General features: G+C 40.7%; 1 protein-coding gene across 1 annotated transcript in view; it reads right to left on the bottom strand.

The window, feature by feature from the left end:
• The window catches only part of adarb2 (adenosine deaminase RNA specific B2 (inactive)), a 222,988-nt gene extending 209,055 nt beyond the window's left edge, over positions 1-13,933 (bottom strand). The window contains exon 1 of the mRNA XM_085418171.1: positions 13,433-13,933. Coding sequence (XP_085274297.1) covers positions 13,433-13,535 — 103 coding nt within the window. The 5' untranslated portion in view covers positions 13,536-13,933. The remainder of the gene's footprint in view (positions 1-13,432) is intronic.
• Positions 13,934-21,790: the final 7,857 nt, after the last annotated feature.

Here is a 21,790-nt window from a genome sequence, read left to right as displayed (position 1 = left end):
CACTATCGTTGTACCCCATATACCACACCAAACCATCACTTTTGTTGTTCCAACAGTCTTGGAGGGATCCATCCAATGTGGGTTAGTGTCAGACCAATAGCGGTGGTTTTGTTTGTTAACTTCACCATTCACATAAAAGTTTGCCTCATCACTGAACAAAATCTTCTGCGTGAACTGAGGGTCCTGTTCCAATTTTTGTTTTGTCCATTCTGCAAATTCTGTGCGCCGATCTGGGTCATCCTCGTTGAGATGCTGCAGTAGCTGGAGTTTGTAAGGGAGCCATTTGTGAGTAGCTAATATCTGCCGAAGGGATGTTCGACTAATGCCACTCTCCAGTGACATGCGGGGAGTGCTACGCTGTGAGCTCTTGCTGAATGAAGCTAGGACAGCCACTGATGTTTCTTCATTAGTGGCAGTTTTCTTGCATCCACATTTTGGCAAATCCAACACTGAACCAGTTTCATGAAACTTAGCAAGTAGTTTGCTAACTGTAGCATGGGAGATGGGTGGTCTCGTAGGGTGTCTTGCATTGAAATCTGCTGCAATGACCCGGTTACTGCGTTTACCAGATATCAACACAATTTCGATCCGCTCCTCATGTGTTAACCTCTTTGACATGTCAATGGCTGTGAACAAAGAGAAACTTGTAAATAACTCATGAAAGAATAAAGTTACGTTGAAACCAAGCACACCATTGTTTTTCTTGTGACATTACCAATAAGTTTGATGTGTCACATGGCCCTCTTCCTATTGAAAAAACAAAAGCTGTATCCAAGATGGCCGACTTCTAAATGGCCACCATGGTCACCACCCATCTTGAGGAGTTTGCCCCCTCACATATACTAATGTGCTACAAACAGGACTTTAATATCACCAACCATTCCCATGTTATTACGGTGTATCCATATAAATGGCCCACCCTGTATATATATACACACACACACACAGTAATGATGCTGCTGACATCTTCAAATGTATATTCATTTTTTCTTTAATTCATTGGAAATTCTTTTGAGTGGCGTATTTGGAAAAAAAAAAAGAAATACTCAGAATTTATAACGTTGTCTCAAATGTCTTTAATGCTTGGAAACTAATAGCCTTTTCTGATGGCAGCAAATCAATTGATTATCTCACTCCTTGAGATACCAGCGAGTAATAGATTTTACGTGGTTCCATATTTGTCTTTGGTAATTAGGCCTTAACTAAAGTACATTTACAAATATCTAATTATATATTGGACAATGACAACTATACTATATGTTCTTTGTTACGCACTGATAAAATAAACTGTTTTCTTGATCATATCTGAAAAATGATGCGTCAAGTGATTTAGAAACGGTGTAATCGCCACAGTCTTTTGAGCACAGTGGCTCCATACAGCAGAGCAGCTCCAAACATGCACCAATAAGACAATTAAATACGATTCTTCATTTTCAGCTGTGGATGCGGGTATTAAAGGGTGTCTGAATCTTGGTGTTAGATCTGTGATGGAGTGGGAGGGAGCTGTTTAGGGTCTACCTCGCCTCTTGCATGACGTCAGTTGGGTTTGATTCTGGCCCCACCGCAACCCTGCTCGGATAAGACGTCAAAAACATGGATGGAAAAAGATGAATAAAGAACATCAGCAGATATATAGATCAGAATTTTTTGCTCTCCTAAAATGGGTTTCAGCCCCATCGGTCTAATTTGTTTTCCCCTGAAGCATCTCTGCAACGGATTTGGCGAATCAAACATGTATTCCACAGAGAGAGACAGAGAGAGCGAGAGGAAAAGAAAACCTGAAAGAGAAACAAGAGCAACAGAGGAAGGGATGAGAGTGTAAAGATAGATGCTATCCGACGGAGATATCATAGAATCCACTGATTACACTGCAGTAAATAATAAACAGCGATCGCATCCTGATTGATGTACATCTGTTGTTGCACTGAATATTTGCCCAGCAAGCATCCGATAGAGTTGCAGACTGTGTTGTGTGACTGTTTAGCCTATATGGAATAATGATGATGACTATTTAGACTTTTAATAAAGCATTCATATTTAACTTTTACCTAATCTATGTCTCTTGATCGTGTTCTGAGAATAAATCAATAAACAGTACTATGAACAGCAGGCATGGGGCTCAGGTGAATGAGAGAATGAAGAGAACACGAGGAGTGCGACACACACACATGAGACACCAAACAAGCAACTGGCGAGATGAAGAAGAGGAGAGGATCAGGTAGGTGCAAAGTTATCACAGTTTATCCCAGCTCCAGTGTGTCACAGTTCAATAGCAGGTATGAGACCAGGTGGAACAAAGCATGGATGGCATACAATCCAGCATATGGCAGGTTCATCAACATCGAGCTTCTCACTTTTCTAGTTGTTTTACACTGGCTGTAAGTGTTTCTGGTTTGAAGATGAGGGACCCAGCCTACATAACCAGTACCTTTTGATAGATCACAGTGTTTCACTTTATATTCCTTTAACTTTAAAATGGGGCAATCTGCACAGAAACAACACAACCCCACTGTATAAGTGAGTCTAAAAAGGAAGACAGCGTTTTTTTCCACTACTGTTATTTTAGTAAATATTTTTTCTGGTATAGTTTTAAAAAATCTTATTTCTAATCATATTACATAAATGATTACAGATTAAGCAATTTATTACTTTACCTCACCTAGATCAGCGGTCCCCAACCTCCGGGCCATGGACTGGTACCGGTCCGTGAGTCGTTTGGTACCAGGCTGCTAGAGTTGAGGCTCAGGTATGAAATTTATGGTTTTCAGGGTTTTTATTGCTATTTTTTAAAAATAATTTTTATTGTTATCTCGGTTTCCCTGGGTCTTTTCCTCTGTGTTATTTTGTTGTATTTATCCACGACACCTTAAAAGCTGGTCCGTGAAAATATTGTTGGACATAAACCGACCCAACCAAAAAAGGTTGGGGACCGCTGATGCACGACTATTTGAACATGCCATGGTTTTAAAAAGAGACAAATAAGTACAGGACTAAAAGATTTTTAATAAATGAACTGTTTCTTTTCATCATTAATTCGAGAAAAAGACTGGAAAAGCAGCTGTACGATAAAGGCGTTTTTTACTGGTTTTACTGCTGCTTTCAGTGACTTACAGAGTATACCTTATGTCTATTATGTCTAAATATAGAATGGTGGGTATGTAGGTCCATGTGGGCCAACATTTGAGGCACTCTTAACCCGCAGATATCCTCTCTTTTTGTCCTTTACGCAAGGCAACATTTGTAGCCTGAGGTGCCACACACCCTTCACCAACAGCTCCGGCCCCAAAGCGCCACTGTCAGTGAGGTAGCGGAGGGGGTGGGGATGAAATTCTCCATCACGCCAAAGCCCATCCAAGCAGACCAATGCCAAAGCGCCGTGTGTGTACAAACAATTCAACTGAATCTGACTGGATGTATACTCAGGCCTTATCTGGGCAAAGCCAAATACTCTCTGAGCTATCAAAGGTAATGGATGAGTGATTGGAACTCTAAGTTTTTCGGGCAAATGCAAACACATCTATTACGCTCCACCACTTCAAGCTGTACAAATCAAAATCGGGGCAGCAAGAAGGAAAAATAAACTACACAGCATGTGACTGTTAGGAAACTTGGAAAAAACATCATTTTGCATATCGCACCGATCAGCCTGCAGGTCTAAAACTCTAACTCGGCCAACCCTGCGGCGATGCAACATCAGACACACTTAATGCAGGGAAAGATTTTTTTCTAAATACCTTTTAAAGGATTTGCAAGATAAGCCTGTCGGTCTCTCCTAGAAGGGGCCCCTAAAGGATCCTGGAATCGATGGATGGGAGAGGGATTTACTGTAGGGCAAAGAGGGGGAAAAATGTTATTTAATGCTTGCATGTGAGCAGAATAATGAAGCGGCGAGGATATTCGCATATGCGCTCATCATTATCAGTGCTCCTAATCTGCCATTAAGCAATTCCATCAGCTACAGGGATCTAATATTCACTGCAAAAAGAGCGTATTTATCATTTACTATGAATCAACTGCTATCAGATGTATTTACATAGTGAGGAAGGAGTGTAAAAACACTCTTGACCCCTCATGCAGAGAGAAGTAAAAAATATCAGTGGTAGAAAATATTCTGTACACAGGCACAGTGACTGAGCTAATCATTCAGGCCTCGCTACTACAGCATTTCCCATAATGCTTACCACTTATCATATAATGCACTAATCCAATAAGGATGTATGGCATCATCCTCGGGTTATTACAAAAACAGATAACGGAACAAAAAAACCAACCATGATCGTATTAAAGGGATCACACTGTTTAAGTTTAAAAATGCTCATCCAGATTAACAGCTTACTACATCCAAGGTCCAGGCTAAAACTGCACTTTGTCTTAAGTTATCATCTTGGACTAGTTTTAAATGAATTACAGACTGTTTGCAGTTCTGCGCTATCGGCCACATTCATCATCCAAGATGGCGTCAGCTACCTTTAAATCCTGCAGTGTATAAATAATAAAGCTCGAGCGTAACCGTGCGTTAAAGTAAAGTAGTTTGCTTCTACACAGCTATAAATTCCAACAGTCTCCTGTTTCAGCTAGCATGGCCAAAACTACTGACCACCTATTAGCTTTAGATTCAGTGTTTTAGCACAACACTGTGTACAAGGTCAGCAAGTGCGTTTTTGACATCTTTCTTACAGCCCTTCATTCTTTGCACCCATTAACATTAAAACCTGACAGTCTGTAACATTTTTTCAGCAACATCATGAAGTTAATGCTAGTTAGCTTAGCTAGCTACAGCAAAACTGATAAATACAAACTAGAATCAAGAAGCTAGCTTTGTTTATTGATATCTAAAATCAGCAGTTTCAAGTGGTAAATCATACAGTGGTCAAGAGCAGAAGAACTGGAAAATATTTCATGCTAGCTCTCTAAGAAAATTCAGACTTTGCCTTCCCAAGCTGCTAACACCCACAACAAAAACCTACAAATGATGAAAAGCAGTGATTGTAGTCACCACCTCAGCCCAAATTGGTGAAGCAAGGTTAGGACAAGTTTCTTAGAGAACAGGCCATGCAACAACATCTCTCCGCACACTGAGAACTCTTTTGGAGGTTGTTAAAAGGTGTAGCTTTCTCTCCGACCTCCGGAGAGAGCCCTCAGGAGAGGTTCTCTTGTAAAACGCTCCATCTTATTAATGGAAATAAATGCCGTTAGTGCCCCACCCCTCTTCCCCCACCCCCCCACCACTCCAGCAGTAAGACGTGTCTATTCTTGGCTAAAGTCTCCTTCATTAACGTTATCTCAAATAGGCACCGAGTCTGATGGCTAGAGGAGGGACGGCAAGCGGCTAAGCTGCTTCATCCAATTTCATTATTCCATATGAGGCGGGGTATCAGTGTTAACTTTGCTATGTCAGCAAAGCACACGAGGCAGTTGTGCTGTTGTGTGGCTGAAGCATGACATAAGGCGAGAGGTGCCAGCAGCGCACGCTTTGCCAGCTGATCAGATGCCATTCACGTGTTTGTGAGTTTTAATTTCCAAATGCACTCGAATGGCGAGCGAACACATTTCAAGGCTGACTTGCTGTATTTTGGACCGAGTTGGTAAAACAGCACAAAGCTTTTTTTGGAGCCCATATCCTAGCACCTTCTTCAGCTATTTTCTGCTTATGAAATATTTCCCTTTTCATAGCAGCAGCTACCGTGCTGTGAATACGCACATGAAGCTGGAGGACAACAATAACAGTGTGTGTGCTTCAGGGAAGAGGGAGAGAGAGAGGGAGACAGAAACTGAAAGGAAAAGACATGAAAGAAAGGAAGAAAGGGAGAGGAGGGATGAAGAAAGCGTGAAACTGTGGACCGTCAAATGATCTGGCCTCTCTCCAGGCATGATGACTCAGGGATGATGGCACAGTTAGAGCTAATTAGGATCATAAACTGGAGAAATGTTTTGCCACCATGATGTGTGGGGTGCTTCCACACTATTGGCAGGACTTCGCATTAGATGTGAGAGCTAGTCTTGATGGCATGATAAAATAATAATAACAGCGATGATAAGACACAAAAAATCCACTGCCATGAATTAAAAACTTGAAATTTTTAGGTGAGCGAATCTAGTTCAGAATTACCAGACTCAGTTTAGTGAAATGTAACCACACTACAGCTCTGTTTCTGTTTGACTTTGGCAGTCACAATGTAAGAACAAGCATGAAAAGTGCATTTTGGTTGACATTTGGAGTAAATCGAGTGCGTAATTTTGCTATTAGAAATGCAATTTCTTTGCATTTTACAGCTCTGTCTTCACACTAAAACCCTTCTATACAGTCCAGCTGCCACAATCCAGATAAGATGAGAGGAGGTGATAAAAACAGCTTTCCATATAACTGTGAAGGTTGTTAGAGATACCAGCTGCATGAAGAATACACCTCATCTACATGTTGTATTGGATGAAAAAGCTAATGTTAGTTACTGTTCCTCTAAAACCTTAAGTAGGAAAGATGAGATAGTATTCTTTATCTTAAATATCAATGCAACAAAAATGCTAAATATTTTTTAAAAACCAAATTATTACCATGTAAACAAGCTGAAAATTAAATATATTTATATATATGTGGTTTTGGTTCATGATATAAATGAAACTGGTATCAGGATGATTTCAAAGGTAGGAAGGTCAATAAAATTTCCCCCTTTTTCATTTTTCCCTTTTTTTTGTCTTGTTCTCAGCTGCAAACTCTACAAGGTCCATCTGAAGACAGAAAAATAAGACCTGCCGTCATGTTAACAGCAAAGAAACGGAAACTGCCTGAAAGCAGAGACAGAAAACAAACGATCAAATGTTTAAAACTGTGACCCTTTTTTTCATTCTGCATTATTGTACGATCTAAATGCCTTCGGTTTTTGGATTTCTGGTTAGGAAAAACAAGATGCTTAACAATATCGCGCTGTGCCTTGGGAAACCATGGCAGCGTTTTGTCTTTAGTTTGCAGCCAAAATGAATATTGACTCAACAAAAACATAAAAAAAAACATTCAAAGCACACATACACACACACAGTGGAAAAAAAAGATGTCTGAATTGTTCCTTTAAATTGTAATCCCTACTCTTACTGGATAAACAAATCACCAGCTTGTTGCTCCCAAAGCATCGCACATGTTCCCTTGTTAAAAGCTCTCTCATCGATCTAACGTGCATCTCAAAACATACACAATAGTTACACTATTGCTCGGCTGTTGCTCACATCTGGCATCAGCCCAACAGCAGCAGCAGCAACAACAACAACAAAAACTTGCTTGACAGTTGCTACGAGACATCCAAACTCTCTTTTACACAACAGGCTCTCTCATGTTGCGTTGTTTTGTGGACTGCAGACGCACACACACTGACGGGAAGCGATAATGCCGCCGAGTTGCCGTGCCACATCTGTGTTTATGAAGACTGACAGCTCCCCGCGAACGGCGACATGTACCGGGCACACAGGCGACAAGAACACACACACACGCGTGCACGCAAACAAATTAACACACACAGAGGCATCACTCTGGAGCGCAATTTCCATCAGAGCGGCACACGCGCATTAGTGGCATGCAGTGTAACCAGCTCTCAAATGTCTCCACCAAAGTAGTCATTGTTGTGAAAGCTCTTGTGGACAGGCTGATGAAGCGTAACACATGACTAACTCAATTAAACTGTGTTTTTGTTGTCATAGCAACAAGTGCAACAAGGTATTTGCAATGAGTAATACCCTTATCTTTCCAACTGTGGGAGTCATCAAACAACAGGCTAATTAACTTAAGTGTCACCTTCTGCATTTTTTAAATCTGCATCTGTGCTTTTGATACTTGTTCTGATTCATTCTCTCCGCAGCCTGACTGAGGCAGCTCTTGCACTCCGCGTGTTATTGAGACATTTCGCCATGAAATTTGTTTTCTGGCCCTGAACTTTAAGTACAATTTCTCACTGCCGAGCTCCAAAAAAGCCAAGAGGGACTATTACCAGATAATTACTAATTATGCTAATGTGCTAAAGTTGTGCTATTCCTTTTCCTTGGTCATTTTATCAGCTGTCCTCAAGAGACCACAATGAGTAGTAATAACCTTTTTTTTCCCCAGCCCCCTCCTCCGCCCACCAGCTAAACGCTCAGTCAGCTAGAGGACGCCGTGTCCTAAACCGCAGACTCCTCCGCCGCTACCCTTAATCAGGAAGTGCCTGTAAATTCGCAGAGCCATGCGTGCGCACACCGCAGAACACGGCGCCGCTTCCATCGGCACTGACCTTCATTAACCTCATAAATGCCAGCGGTGTTTCTGTTGCAGCTCTTAATGCAGTTATCAGCACAAACACAAACAAATGTGACAGAAGTGTTTCAGGAATAAAACTAGTGTTTTTCATCTGTGAAACAAACCTCTCTCTCTTTCACACACACACACACACGCACACACACACACACACTGTGTGACATTGGGCTATCCCAACATGGAAACCAAGCACCAATAACTGCATTCCTCAACCAGAAACCTTCCCACTCCTGATGACAATGACCCTACACCAGGAAACTGGTGCAAGGTGTGCATTGGCTCAGGTCCTCTCTGTGTTACCGCAGAGTGAGTTTATTTATCAGTGGATTCTGCATGTGAATGTAGGCCAATGCAGAGACCATACTGCAACTGTTACAATGCATGTGTGCATGACGGGGACAGTTACGCTAACATTAAACAATGATCTGAATGAATGCTGATTAAAACACTGTCATCGTCCTTAAAGGTCTCTCACACATCACTGCAGACTCGGCATGCTTGGACCACTTTCACTATTCCAACTTAAATGTAATCATTTTTTTAGCCAGATTTACTATTGAGCATTACGACTGTTTTTTCTTTTTCTTCTATTATTACTCACATTGAGCTTTTTTATTTTTTATTCTCAAAGACAGCATGAGCATCCTGGATTCTATTTAAAAGGAACCTTCGATTTATATATACTTGCTTTTTCTATAATTTATATGCTGCTTAAAAAAGAAAAAACTTGCAGTTTTGTTATGGGTGGGGGTGGAAGGGGTGGGGCTTATTTGACAGATGTTGGTAGGGAGGCAAACAGCAAATGACAGGAGAAAAATGGACATGACATTCAACACGTGTCCGTGCAGCTGGAATTAGCGGCAAGATGTAAACAACGCATAAAAAATGAAGAGTTGCAAACAGAGTCTCCAAAGTATATGAAGTTCAAAGCCAAATCTGGAAGATTTGCAAGGTGTACGAGGTTTAGCATGAACACAAGTCAACAAAAAAGATCCAAGTGATCAGTCATAAGCAGTAAAGACCTTAAAGGACAGTGCAGCAAATAACAGCTACGAAGAATCGTGTTTCCTACAAAGCAATAAAGGCAAAACAGGTAAAGGTACTATATCTAAGACAAACAACACTGACAGACAGTGGGCTAGTGTGGTTACGTAATTCAATTAAAGCAAAGGCTGTTTTGTGTGCATTTTGTATACCGTCTATGAATCTTCAAATACTGCTAACGCTTCTATCACAACTGTGAAAACACAGCTTGTTCTCTCCGACAGGCTGCAACACATCTTCTTTAATCTCAGAGCTATTTTGGTCATTCCGAAATACATTCCAATACAAGAATGTTTGGTTTTCTTCCAGTAGCATCAGTGACTAGCACTAGCAGACAGTAATATTACTGGTCTGCACAGATACCTGGCTGATTAAACCAGTGCAGATGCAAAGTTCTTCAAATTTGTGAAATCGTAAAGGACAGTCTGCTCTGAGTCTGTGCCCCCTCTTCTTGACCTCTGCCCCTCAACTCAGCGGCGCCTCTATCACCACCGTTAGCGCTGAGAGGGAAGCGGGATGATACGGTACAGCCAGGAATTCCACTCACTCTTCCCTCCCTCTGCTTGGTGAGATGTCAGATAGTCACAGAGGATCACTGGGTGGGTGGGAGAGTGGGGGGAGAGGGTGTTTTATGTTGATTGACCCAGCCGCCGAGCTAATGTTTACTTGCGCCTCTCCAGAACGGAGATGTTCAAATGCGTGTAAACCCTCGCATCCCTCCACCTCAACTTTCACCGCCGCCACGGCAGCCCACACTCGACCCGTCTGTCGCCGTCGCCAGCTCACCAGGAAGCAGAGCGTAAGCAGTAATTGCTATATAAATTATGTTACACTCTGTGTTTTTCACATTTCCCCCCTCGGCGCTCTTGATGATACGCTGATATACTGTACTGAGAGTGCAGGGTGATAAGTGTGGCTGTAAAAAAAAATAATGTTGGCCAATAAATCTCGGCGGTGCTTATTTTTGTCTGTAAGAAAGGCACACTGTGGATAGAAGAGCAAGAATATGCTGCACATATGCCGCGGTTTAACAAGGTCACGTCGTACAGATGACTGACAGGCGGGAATCTACAGGCAGATTTGTCAAAAATCAGGGGAGTGCATCATTCACCCAGATGTGCACGACTGTATTTGTGCAACTGACGTCCCTTTAGGGACACAGAGCTCACGGCTGTGACTAATTAAGAGGCAGATCCTCTGTGTGTCCACGAGTCCATCTGAGGGGGATAACTCTGCTCACACTGTGCTTAAAGAACAGCAAAAAAAACAAAAAAAAAACAGCGAGTGAGGTGTACATCTGCACAACACCGAGCTGACAGGAGTGCTGGAACCAGAACAATCTGAGGAGGCGGCGGCTGTCAAACAGCAGCTGAAAAAGCAGCTGATGGATTCAGTAAGGTGTGTGATTTTTAGGAAATCTGAGCAGGAGCAGTGAGGGCCGCCTGCTAAAAAGATGTTAGCAAATACATCCCCAGGCTGTAATCTTCACTCTTTACTTATTTATCCTGCCCATCCAAAAGAAATGAGCAAACACACCCAAAAAAGAAAAACAAAAAAAGGAGTCTGATGGAAAAAGAAATTAATCGAAGTTGCTGAATCTGCTTAGAACCTTTTGAATACACACGCAGGTTTTAGTCCATCTACAAATAATCTGCAGCCTTTTCAAGGGATTAAGCCACAAATGCAACCAAATAATCCCTCAGTGATTTATTGATTTATTGATTTATTTTCCTTAAAGTCTATACACATAATTGTGTGGAAATCTCGAGATGATGCTCGGCTGGCATTTGAGATGAAAGATGACGATGATCGGTTAAAAAAAAATGGAAGCTGGAACCCTTCAGTCTGACACTGGGCTTTTATTTTGACAGTTTTATGAAACGTTTAAATTTGAATACAAGCGTCAAGACAGGAAGACCAGAAGAGTCAGCGGCCATCAGCGCGTCCCGAAGCCACAGTTCATTTACAGCCGGCCCCTGAACTGGCCCCTAATGTCCCGTGTTATCAGAATGAATCAGCAGAGCTGATAAATTAGCTGCTCGGAAATACACGCAGCGAGGGCCTGTCAGCTAATGTGCGCGCGCGCTTGTGTGATACTCATATGCAATGCTTAATGTTGTGGAACCAATTCTGTCGTTTTCCATTATGTAAATACATTTGCCTCAGCACTATATTTTATGTATTGTCTCCCTTGTCTCAATTACTTGGGCTATTAAAAATCAAGAGGTTATGGAAATGAGATGCAGTTGTCTGTTTTGTAGTTTGATGACAAGTGCAAAGTGTTTATGAAAGCTCGTTATGCATTCAATTGCAGTCGGATACGTCAACACGCTCCGAGCGTTCATCCATATTCCACAATGCAATGGGGTGGCACGTCAGTGTCTTCAAGCATAAACAACACAAACGGTCGTGTTATCATCTGTTATGTGTATGAATAAATAAAAATAAATATTGCTTAAATCTTCCTCCTCCTTTTTTATGGAGATGGCAGAAAAAGAGGAGGTGAACAAAAAGCAAAGAGTTTGAGGCCTGTGCCAGAGCAAACAAGTGCTCGGTGATTCAGTTCAGTATTAATTAGCCAAATAAGAATACCTGAGGAAATAACCGGCGAGGTTTTTATTTTTCTTCTTCTAAAGAATCAAAGCATTCCCTGACATATCAATAATAGCTCCTTTCTTGATCTTTCAAAATGTCACTTTGCAGCTCTTTTCCCTCTGTGAAGTGCAGCACGAAGGAAGTTGGGATAAAATTACTCAGCAATCACGGATTAATTTTAGCAGCGAGCAATGCTGCGTTTTCACTTGTGACCACTTTTCTTGTTTTTTTTCTTTTTTTAAAAAAGCAGGAATGCAAAGTCTCAAAGTGAGAGGTGCTGAGGTGGAAATGTTTCATCAGCCAGAGTGCTGTGAATTGTATTATTTTTATTTATTTAATTTTTTTGCATCATATACATAATATTTCACAAAGGTAAGAGTGTCACTGGCAGAGAGGATGCAGGGCATTTAAAACACACAAGGGATTTGTTTACCATGAACCCCCGTCAGCATCCATTACAGCACGGCTGCAGGGACAGGCGCTGAGCCTTAGGAAAAAAAATCCTCACTGTTATTATGTTTCAGTCACTGGAAATCAGCATGCTTTTCTGTTTTCATTACACATATAATTGGCTATTTTACAGTTTGTCTCCAATTGTTAATCCACTGATTTCTTCATTAGAAGCTCCATAAAAGGAGGCTGGAAGCTTAGAATTAGAAACAGGCACAAATAAAAAATATCAAGACAAAAAAAACAAAGAAATATTATTTTGAAGGGCCAGATAAAATAATTGTAGGTCCCTGCTCCTTTTGTCTCCCTGTTGCAGGCCCATAACTGAGTCCTAAACTTGAGGCTTCTCTGTGTAGCAGTACAGCAGTGCAGTTTTAGCCTCTAATGGGTGAAAATTCTGTTTAGATGAGACAACAGGGGAAAAAAAGGAAAAGGACAAAAAAAATGTGAATTATTGGGATTTTGCAGTGTTTTCCAGCGTGGAGGAGGATGCTCTTTAATTATGCTACATTTTGAATATTTAAACTTACTGACAAGAACTGATGTGGCAATCTAACTGAAATTATGGAAGAAATCAGTGAGGACAGGATTCATGTGTATGCGCTGCTTAAAAAAACAAACAAATGAAGAAATCAGTGTTAAATATTGACAGCAGCCGTTCTGTCTACCGGAGAGCACGTTTAAAGCTCCATAAGAGCGAAATAATACTTTCATTCTCCGCTGTCCCGTTAGGTATAAGACACAACGAAGGCTCTGCGAGGACGACGCACGCAGCGGCAACTAAACTTTACACGAGAAAGGCGATTTAAAGCCGCCGTCTCCTCCTAAACAGAGATCACGGTTTTTTTTTCTTCAGTCACATTTCAAATATGCACTATTATCCAAAGCCGCCGTTATCGGAGCAGGAGCAGCAGCGAGGTGCAGGCTCCACCGGGCTGCCGCCTGTGCGCTCCGATGCTCCGCCAAGGTGCGCACGACCTCTGGAGAGAAAGCCAAAAAAAGAAGAAAAAAGAAAAAAGGAAACAAGTGGTATAAAGTTTCTTTTCCGTTCTTTCTGTTTGCTTTTACCTTTTCTCTTGGATCGCCTCCTCCTCCTCCTTCTCAGCTTGCATTTCACCTGGCCGCCCTGAGCTCCCGACGCGCGGCTGTTGTTTCCAAGTACGGATGCCATCAGCGCAGACCTTTGGAGCGAGGCGCAGGGATAACTTGAACTCGGCGGCTCGATTCTCCTTTGTACTTGTCTGGCGTCAGCCTCCGTTGCTCTCTGATTGCGCTGCGTCCTCGGCTTTGACGAACACTCGGACTATATTTTCGGCTCTTCTTCTTTTTTATCCCTTCAAACCAGGGAGAGGAGCTTCGCGTCTCGCTGTTCCTGTATCACCTCAGAAACTCCAGCTCGCCTCCAGCTCATAGAGAGACTGTGTTCGCAGCGCAGCGTGGCAGCTCTCAGCAGCACTGATCCCGGCTGCTTCGCTCCTCTCAGCCAGTTTTTGCCGCGCCTCTGCAGAAATTTTGGCATCAGCCACTTTGAATTCAATCATGCAGGACGCCTATCTATTTGCTGCCGAGCTTTCTAATTAGGGTCCAATCCTGGCTGTCTGGGAGGTGTGACATCACCAGCGACACCCACCAGCTCACACCCCTTCTTCACCCAGTGCTGTTTTAAAAACGTTTCGTCTCATTCCACTTTTTTACTTCACTTTTTTTTTTACATGGCAGGGGAACTGTGTTCTTCTCAGGGAGGGGAAGGGGTCAAAGGTCAGGCAAGGATAGGACGTTTACCATCACCAAAGTACCAAATGTGGTCTTCTGCTTCATATACTGCCTGCTGCAAACCCAGTCACCACTAACTTGAGGCTCAAAGGAGAGACAGGGATGCAGAATGAGATGAGTGCTTCTCCTTTCTCTCCTTGTACAGTTGTGTTTGTCTTGCAGGATTTAGGATTTGCAATCTTCTTGTGGGATTAATGTTCTGAAATAAATTCCCTCTCTGTGGTCTGAAGTCATAGATGTCCATGGAGGAAGATTATTCTCAGACGCATTGCTCAGCTGTCTTTTCAAAGGCATCTTTAACAGACTTTTTTTTTTCACGTAGGTCTTACGAAACGTATTTTATTCTGAAAATCCTGTTTTGACTTTTGCAGGTGACCTTCATCACACATGGCAAAAACTCTTAACGGTGTGTTGTATTCGTAAAGTTTGAAGATTGTGACATTTTGGCATTATTGTGTGAAAGCGGTGTGAAGGCTTTCACAAAGCATTTGTGGTTTACCTAGCTGCAGGTAATTGTTTTATTCCCCCGGCCTCTGCAGCAGAAGGTCAGGTGTGCGTTGGGAGGAGGCACTATGGTACTGCCGGACACATTCAGGAGCTCGGAATAAATGCAGGTTTGTTAAGCCCTAATCAAGAATGCATTAAGCTTGTACAGCTGTTTCTTTTTTCTTTTCTTTTCTTTTTTTTTACAGTTGGTGAATAAATAAAAGAGAGTGATATTTAATACCTAACAAAACATAGCCTGCTGTTGCCTTGATTTTTCCCCCCAAAAGACCCCCTTTACCTTCATAGGGCCCCAGCCGCTTTAGTTTTTATGATAAGAAAAAGAAAAAGCAGTGCTTTTGCTGAAGAACCAGCATGACACGTTTGCTGATGTCAGATTGAAAAGTCACTTTGAGGCTTTGTTGTTGGGTGGAAACATTTCCTCCCAGCCTCAGGGGCAGGGAGAAAGAGAGAGAGAGAAAGAACGAGAGCGAGGGTGCCGGGGCCGTCCGCCAGGCTGCAGTCTGCCCTCAGGACGCCCACAAATATCCATGTAAATTGCAGTTTAAGAGAAATCAATATAAGTGACAAGTTGCCAATGCCACTATCTGGGGCAGTAATGAAGGTGTGCTGGCGGGGGGGCTGGAAAATACACAGATAACAGCAAACTGGCTGAGTGGGGTGGAGGTACAGGTTAGAGGAAAGTGTGTGTGCACAGACACACATGCACAGCAAGGTCAGTAAGTGATGGATGCAAAGAACCACTAACTAACCTGGTTATCTTTATGTTCAACAGTACCTATGGCTGTACTACCTCAGTGCTCTACAAACACTATATAGCAACATGTTTCTTTAACTGTAGTCTACTTGATTGGTGAGAATTGAGCCCGATAGATTGTAAAAAAGATAAAATCCGTTAGATATCAGTAACAATTACTTTTTTAAAGGTTGTATCTATGACATAAATGTTAAAATACAAGCAGCAGGAGACAATATTATTAAATTTATCTGATTATTTATCTCCATTAATTGACTGTTCTGTATCTATAAAACTGTTTACACTGTTCTATTGAAACACGCGCACACACACACACACACACACACACACACACACACACATGTTCCCAGATATTCAGGAGAAATTTTAAAGGTACAGGAAATCCTTCTTTTAAGGGTATTTAATTTCCTACTCACCTTAAGCCTCACCTCTTGAACTGAAGTCAGTCTCTAACACACAAAAACATGCAAAAACATATTTATTTATTCTTAATATTGCAAGAATTACTTCTTGTCAGTGACCTCTCCATCTCTGAATAGCTGACAGCAATCCAGCTAAAGAACCACAACAGTTGGTTATAAGCTAATATTATCTCACCTAATGTTGGGCTTGAGTGTCCTAAAAATCACACTTTCTCTCTGATAGGTTAATTAAATAGGTTAATTACATACTCATATGAGTTTATTCACCAAGTATCTGAGTTCAGCAATGTTAGAGCCACTTTACAGTTTCACAAACAATGGCTAACAGAGGCTAACACTGGCAAAAACAGCATCTAAAAGAGGCTAACGTGAACAAAAATAGCAGCTAACAGAGGCTAACATGAACAAAAACATCAGCTAAAATAGGCTAACATGAACAAAAACAGTAGCTAAAAGAGGCTAACATTAACATAAACAGTAGCTAAAAGAGGCTAACATGAACAAAAACAGCAGCTAAAAGAGGCTAAAATGAACATAAACAGCAGCTAAAAGAGGCTAACATGAACAAAAACAGCAGCTAATAGAGGCTAACATAAACAAAAACAGCAGCTAAAAGAGGCTAACATGAACATAAACAGCAGCTAACAGAGGCTAGCTCTGATAACACTGCAACTAACAGTTGCTAACAGCAGCTTAAAAAGCCTAACAGTTCCTAATTTTGGCAAGGTTATCCTTTAAAAATCACCTCAGTTTTGCTATAGAACAGAAGTGTTCTTCACTGAGTTTTCAACTGGTATCAGAGTCCTTTCACAAAGATTTACAGCCTCGTTCAGAGCAAATAGGCGTGGAAACATACTTACAGCTGATGTTAACAGTGAACTGACAGCTTACACTCACTAAAGATGAATGGCGCCCAGAGTTGTTTGTTCTGCAGTAGGCACTATAACTAGGATTATGCACTTGAATTGGGAGGGGTACACAGCTCAGTTGACTGCAATCTACAATCTACTGACATCTAGTCGTGAGCAGTGTTGGTCAAGTTACTTGAAAAAAGTAATTAATTACCTAGTTACTTAGTTACTTAGTTACTTTTTAAAAACACGATTTACAACCTGAATAAGTAATAAAGCGATAGCTCTTTCTGCCCAATTCTACTTTTTCTACATAATCCATCATACAAAATGTAATCAAATGGAAAGGTCCCCTTTTAAAACTTGTTTTATTAGTTTTAATCTTTTAACTTTATGCATCAAGCAAAAATTTAATTATATGCAACATTCTCTGACTGGAAGAAATTTGTTTAATATTTAAACCTATTTTCTGCACATTCCAGCACATAAAATAAAATATGTTTTGTGTTTACACTCACTCTTTCAAACAGATGCAAGTAAAACACAGCAGAAAATAAATAACATCAAAGACTAGCGGTCCTTTTGCTCTATTTTCACCTGTGAAGCAGGAGCAGGGTAGGCGGAGGTTTACCCTGGTGCAGGTGTGCCGCAGCGGTCAGTGGAAGAATCCACGAGTTTCTCTGTGAGTTTCCCATTACGTCGTAGCGCACTTGGTGCTTGCTCGGAAGTTTAGGGGTTTTTCTTCGCTGTAAAAAGAAGTTTTCTTCCCACGCACAACGGACGCTAATGTTTTTGTCACTTTTTATGCAATCAAACTCAAAGTAAGGTCAGTACTTCCACGATTTAAACGCTGCACGCTCATACTCTCTCCCGCACTCGGTATATTATCCATTGTTGATCTGCACACAGCTGTTGTCACCAACGTGGCACTCGCTTGTCACTGTCATGAGACGTTCTCGCAAAAAAATCACGGTTTTAGTAACGCAGTAACGCAGCGTTCCTACGGGAAAGTAACGGTAATCTAATTACCGTTTTTACAATAGTAATCCCTTACTTTACTCGTTACTTGAAAAAAGTAATCGGATTACAGTAACGCGTTACAAGTAACGCGTTACTGCCCATCTCTGGTCGTGAGATTTTACAGACTGTACCTTTTTGCTTGAAAGTGAACTTAAAAGTAAAGCTAAATTTATAGTATTATAAAACACGGTTCTTTTTAAAGAAGCTACTAGGAAGAAATATTTGTTTCTGTCAACTAAGCCATTAATTAATTTTAAACTTAAGTGGAAATAAGCTGAGAACATGTTTAATTAATTACCTCAGATTTACTCATATCAATCTCAAGAGCTGGCCTAATAAGGTTTATAAAAACATGTAATAACTATAATTCACTCAAAGGGCACTCACAATGGTTTTGAGATTAAACTTCCTCTCTTAGACAATTTTTTAAAAGATGGGGGAAGTAGAGGAAGCTTAGATATCTTGATATTTTTTTTGGTAGACGAATTATCCAAAATACATTTCCCATAATACATCTTAGATCACCCTCCATGCCTGGAGAACATCCAGTTTTTCTAAATGTTAATTTAGTTCAATTCAGTTTTATAATTGCTATATATCCAAAATACAGGAAACTTAAGACTGACTACTGCAAAGGAAAAAAAAAACCCATTCATGACATGTAAGTCAAGGTTAAATCAGGGCACAAAAAATATCTGCTTACGTAAAAAAATCACACCAAACATATAATGGAATGTTCCAGTATTTCTGTGTTTACTTATGAGACGTATTTTGCCAAACACTTGGCATTAGTTTGATGTCATATCTATGGATTAAAGAGTTAGATTTAAATTGTGATTACAGCAAACACGTGGCAACGGCTCCTCTTTTTTCCATCATCAAATCAGGCACCTGCAATCTAAGATAAGGAGGCCAATCAGTACATTGCTCAGACACATTCATTTTCTGCACTTTTGATTTGTGTGTGTATATATATGTATATGAATATTTGCTGGAATATGACTGTCTTACAATTAAGAGACAGTTGAGTTCTTCTCATCCACCACCTGTGATTGCCTTCTCTCTCTTTTTTTGTAGCTGTATTCATTATTAGAATAATTAATATAGCACACTCGCTCGGTGTTCAGGTAAGGTTGTCTCCATGGTAATACATGTGTTGTGCTCTAATCAAAATGCTGTAATTACCAGTTGTTTTTCTTAACTCTCAGTTGAGAAACAGTTTGTGTCAACATTGAGGAGTGTTTTAGCCTTGAGACATCTCTGCAGGAGAAATGAAAGCTGCTACGGCTCTCAGGAAGTCTTCAGCCCACGGTACAACAGCCCTGTCTGAAAAATATGTGCCGTTTTTTTCAGTGCATGCTTTTATGTGTTACCAGTTTTTCGAGCATTGTTTGGAGCGTTCACTTTGCATTGTTGCCTTCAAGTTGTGACATTTTTCGTCTCAATCTCACACCCTTCGATGGCTTTTCAAAAAGAGGAAACAAACAGGACCCAGAATATTGTGGTTTTAAATGTGTCGCATTAAACAATGATGCTGCTTGATGGAAATAGCAGGAATTTAGTGAGACCAAGTTAACCAGCTTATCAACCCTCCCAGTTGACATAGTGGAACTGGAAGCCTAGGGAGGCCTATCATCAGTCTCAGGGTGAGTATTGACTTTAAGCTTTACTGATGTTTTTTACAGGCATGGGATGGTAGTAGTGAAGGTGGGGAGGATTAGGTGGCTGTGGCCTTATCAGGTGCTCAGGCTCCTCACAAGGCGAGCGACTGGGAGACTCACACACACCTTCATCTCCCTTCCACAGCCGGTTTGCTCCTCAGACTCTAATCCAGCAGCACTTATAAGTCAGGCTGCACTCGCGTATTGTGTGTCGCATCCGCACTGTGCAAATAATGAGCATGTGAGAGCGTGTAAACAGGCTGTAATGTGTAAGATATGCATTTCTGCTTTTATGTTGCAAATGCAAAGTAGGTTTGCTGTGATAGAGAATCGCAGTACCTCTTATCTTTTCTAACTTTTAGATCTACAGATAAATTTGGCAATTTAGGGACAAACTTTATGACATCTGTATTTTACAGCATTAAGAAAATACAACTGCTTAGCTTCCATATTTATCCTGCAATGTGTTCTGTTGCAGGGAGCTTTACACACTCTTTAGTTTCATTACCCTGCATGTAGTTTTGCAGGCCTGTGGCACTTATTCACTTTGCTCATCTATGAAAACAGACATGTATGTAAATTTACCTTGTTATTCTTTTCATCTTCATTATATAACTTTATATAGTCAGCTGCCAGAAATAGCTGTTCATATACACATATGTATGTGTATATATATTACACATATATTTTTTTCTACATCTTTGCAAGCTACATATTTATTGGATAAGACAAAGGTAGCATTACGGTCACTATTAGCGTCACTGTTTGTTGAACAGTTATTAGAGATGCATGACACATATTCTAGTCACCCCCAACAGTAAGGGTACTGAATTTTTTAATAAGAGATGCTATGCAAACCATGAAACATAAACATTTTATTGCTTTTGCCATTTTGATTACAACAAGAAAAAGAAAAACAAATCAAATCCTGTATCCAGAATCATACCTTGTGAGACAGCTCCACCCGCAAACTGCAAAAGCTGCCTGAACTGCCATGTGATCACTGTGTACAGTGCAATTGCTGTGCCAAGCCTGTGTGTGCAATTGTTGTCTGTTATTTTCCTTGGAAACATGCATGGTGATTAAGCAGCGTTATCAGTGAAATCAATAACAAATACAAGTTCACACATTCTTGACAAATTATAAATCTTTGGTCATTGTAAAACATAACATGAGCTAAAAGCACGTACGTTAAACGGACGTCAAATGCGAAGATAACTGACAGATTCGCAGGAATGCACGGGTGAATTTCAGGTACTACACATAATATAATTTGTAAGGATCTGAATGCTGGAAAAATAATTCTCAAATCTCATAGATGTTGACAATCATGGCGGCAGTTTTAGGTTTTTTTGTGTCTAGTAGGGAATAGACACACATACATATGCTACGACCATTACAGTAAGATTATTAAAGCCTTGAAACATGTTTTAAAATTCAAAGTTTCTTAAAAGATGCTCACAAATATGTGAGATCAGCCCTCCAAAACCGGAAGGTGATACCAACCCCAACAAGGTGATTCAGCACATTTAACCATGTGTTAAGTTACCCGAATTGTCCTTTCATCTACATAATAGCATTAACATCCAAGAATTGCCACAAAGAAGATATTAAAAAGCACATATAATGGTGGGAAGGACATTTCAGGAGTAACAATGCCAATGATATTAAATTTCTAAGCTTCCAAAAAGACCAAAAACACAAGAGTGCAAACACAAGAAAAGGATAGCAACCAATTAAATGTCAAATCAACAGGGCACTCCAAGAAATCTGAATAAAAATTTGTATGAGAATGCTTAAATCTGAAAGATGGAGTAGTAGTACTGCCCCCATAGAGCCAATCAGCATTAAAAAAGGGGAAATATATTAGCCCATCTTGTTGTTGTGTTGACACATGTGCACAGTAAGTGGTTCCTAACTGTTTCAGCAGTTCACAAGTTGTTAAAGTGCGTGCCTGCATCATCTGAATCTAACAAGTAAAATCCGTTTTTGAAACATATTCTGTGGCAAAGCAACAATTCTTAAAATTCTTTGAACTGTGTTTTTAGGTTCCAGTGAACACTGACCAAAAATCCAGTGATCAAATGTTGCATCAAAATTCTGGGCAGTTAGCTTGCAGTACTGTGATCACAGTTAGGTTACATCAAGTGTAGCAAAGATTAAGTTCAGCCTTTATACCGACTTTATTGTGTCTAGTATAAAGACAGTATAATACACTGTCAGTGTAGGGGATGGAAATCAGCCAAGGTAGCGTGTGAAACATCTGCTTACATGTTGTTGAATTCAGCTGTGTAAATCCAGAAAGACGGAGCTCACATTAGAAAATATTGTTGTGATACTTTCTCTATGCTGAGCTATTGCAACTGGGTCTCACTTTAACCCTTGACTATTTTCATTATTCTGTTTAGGTGTGGAGACAAAGTCACCCACTACAATGT

This window comes from Rhamphochromis longiceps, linkage group LG9 (genome assembly GCF_057381845.1).
Source record: "Rhamphochromis longiceps isolate RC_006_pf linkage group LG9, R_longiceps_female_GT1.1, whole genome shotgun sequence".
In the NCBI taxonomy this organism is placed as follows: domain Eukaryota; kingdom Metazoa; phylum Chordata; class Actinopteri; order Cichliformes; family Cichlidae; genus Rhamphochromis; species Rhamphochromis longiceps.
Note: the sequence above shows the minus strand (reverse complement) of the source record. Positions and strands in the feature narration are given on the sequence as shown.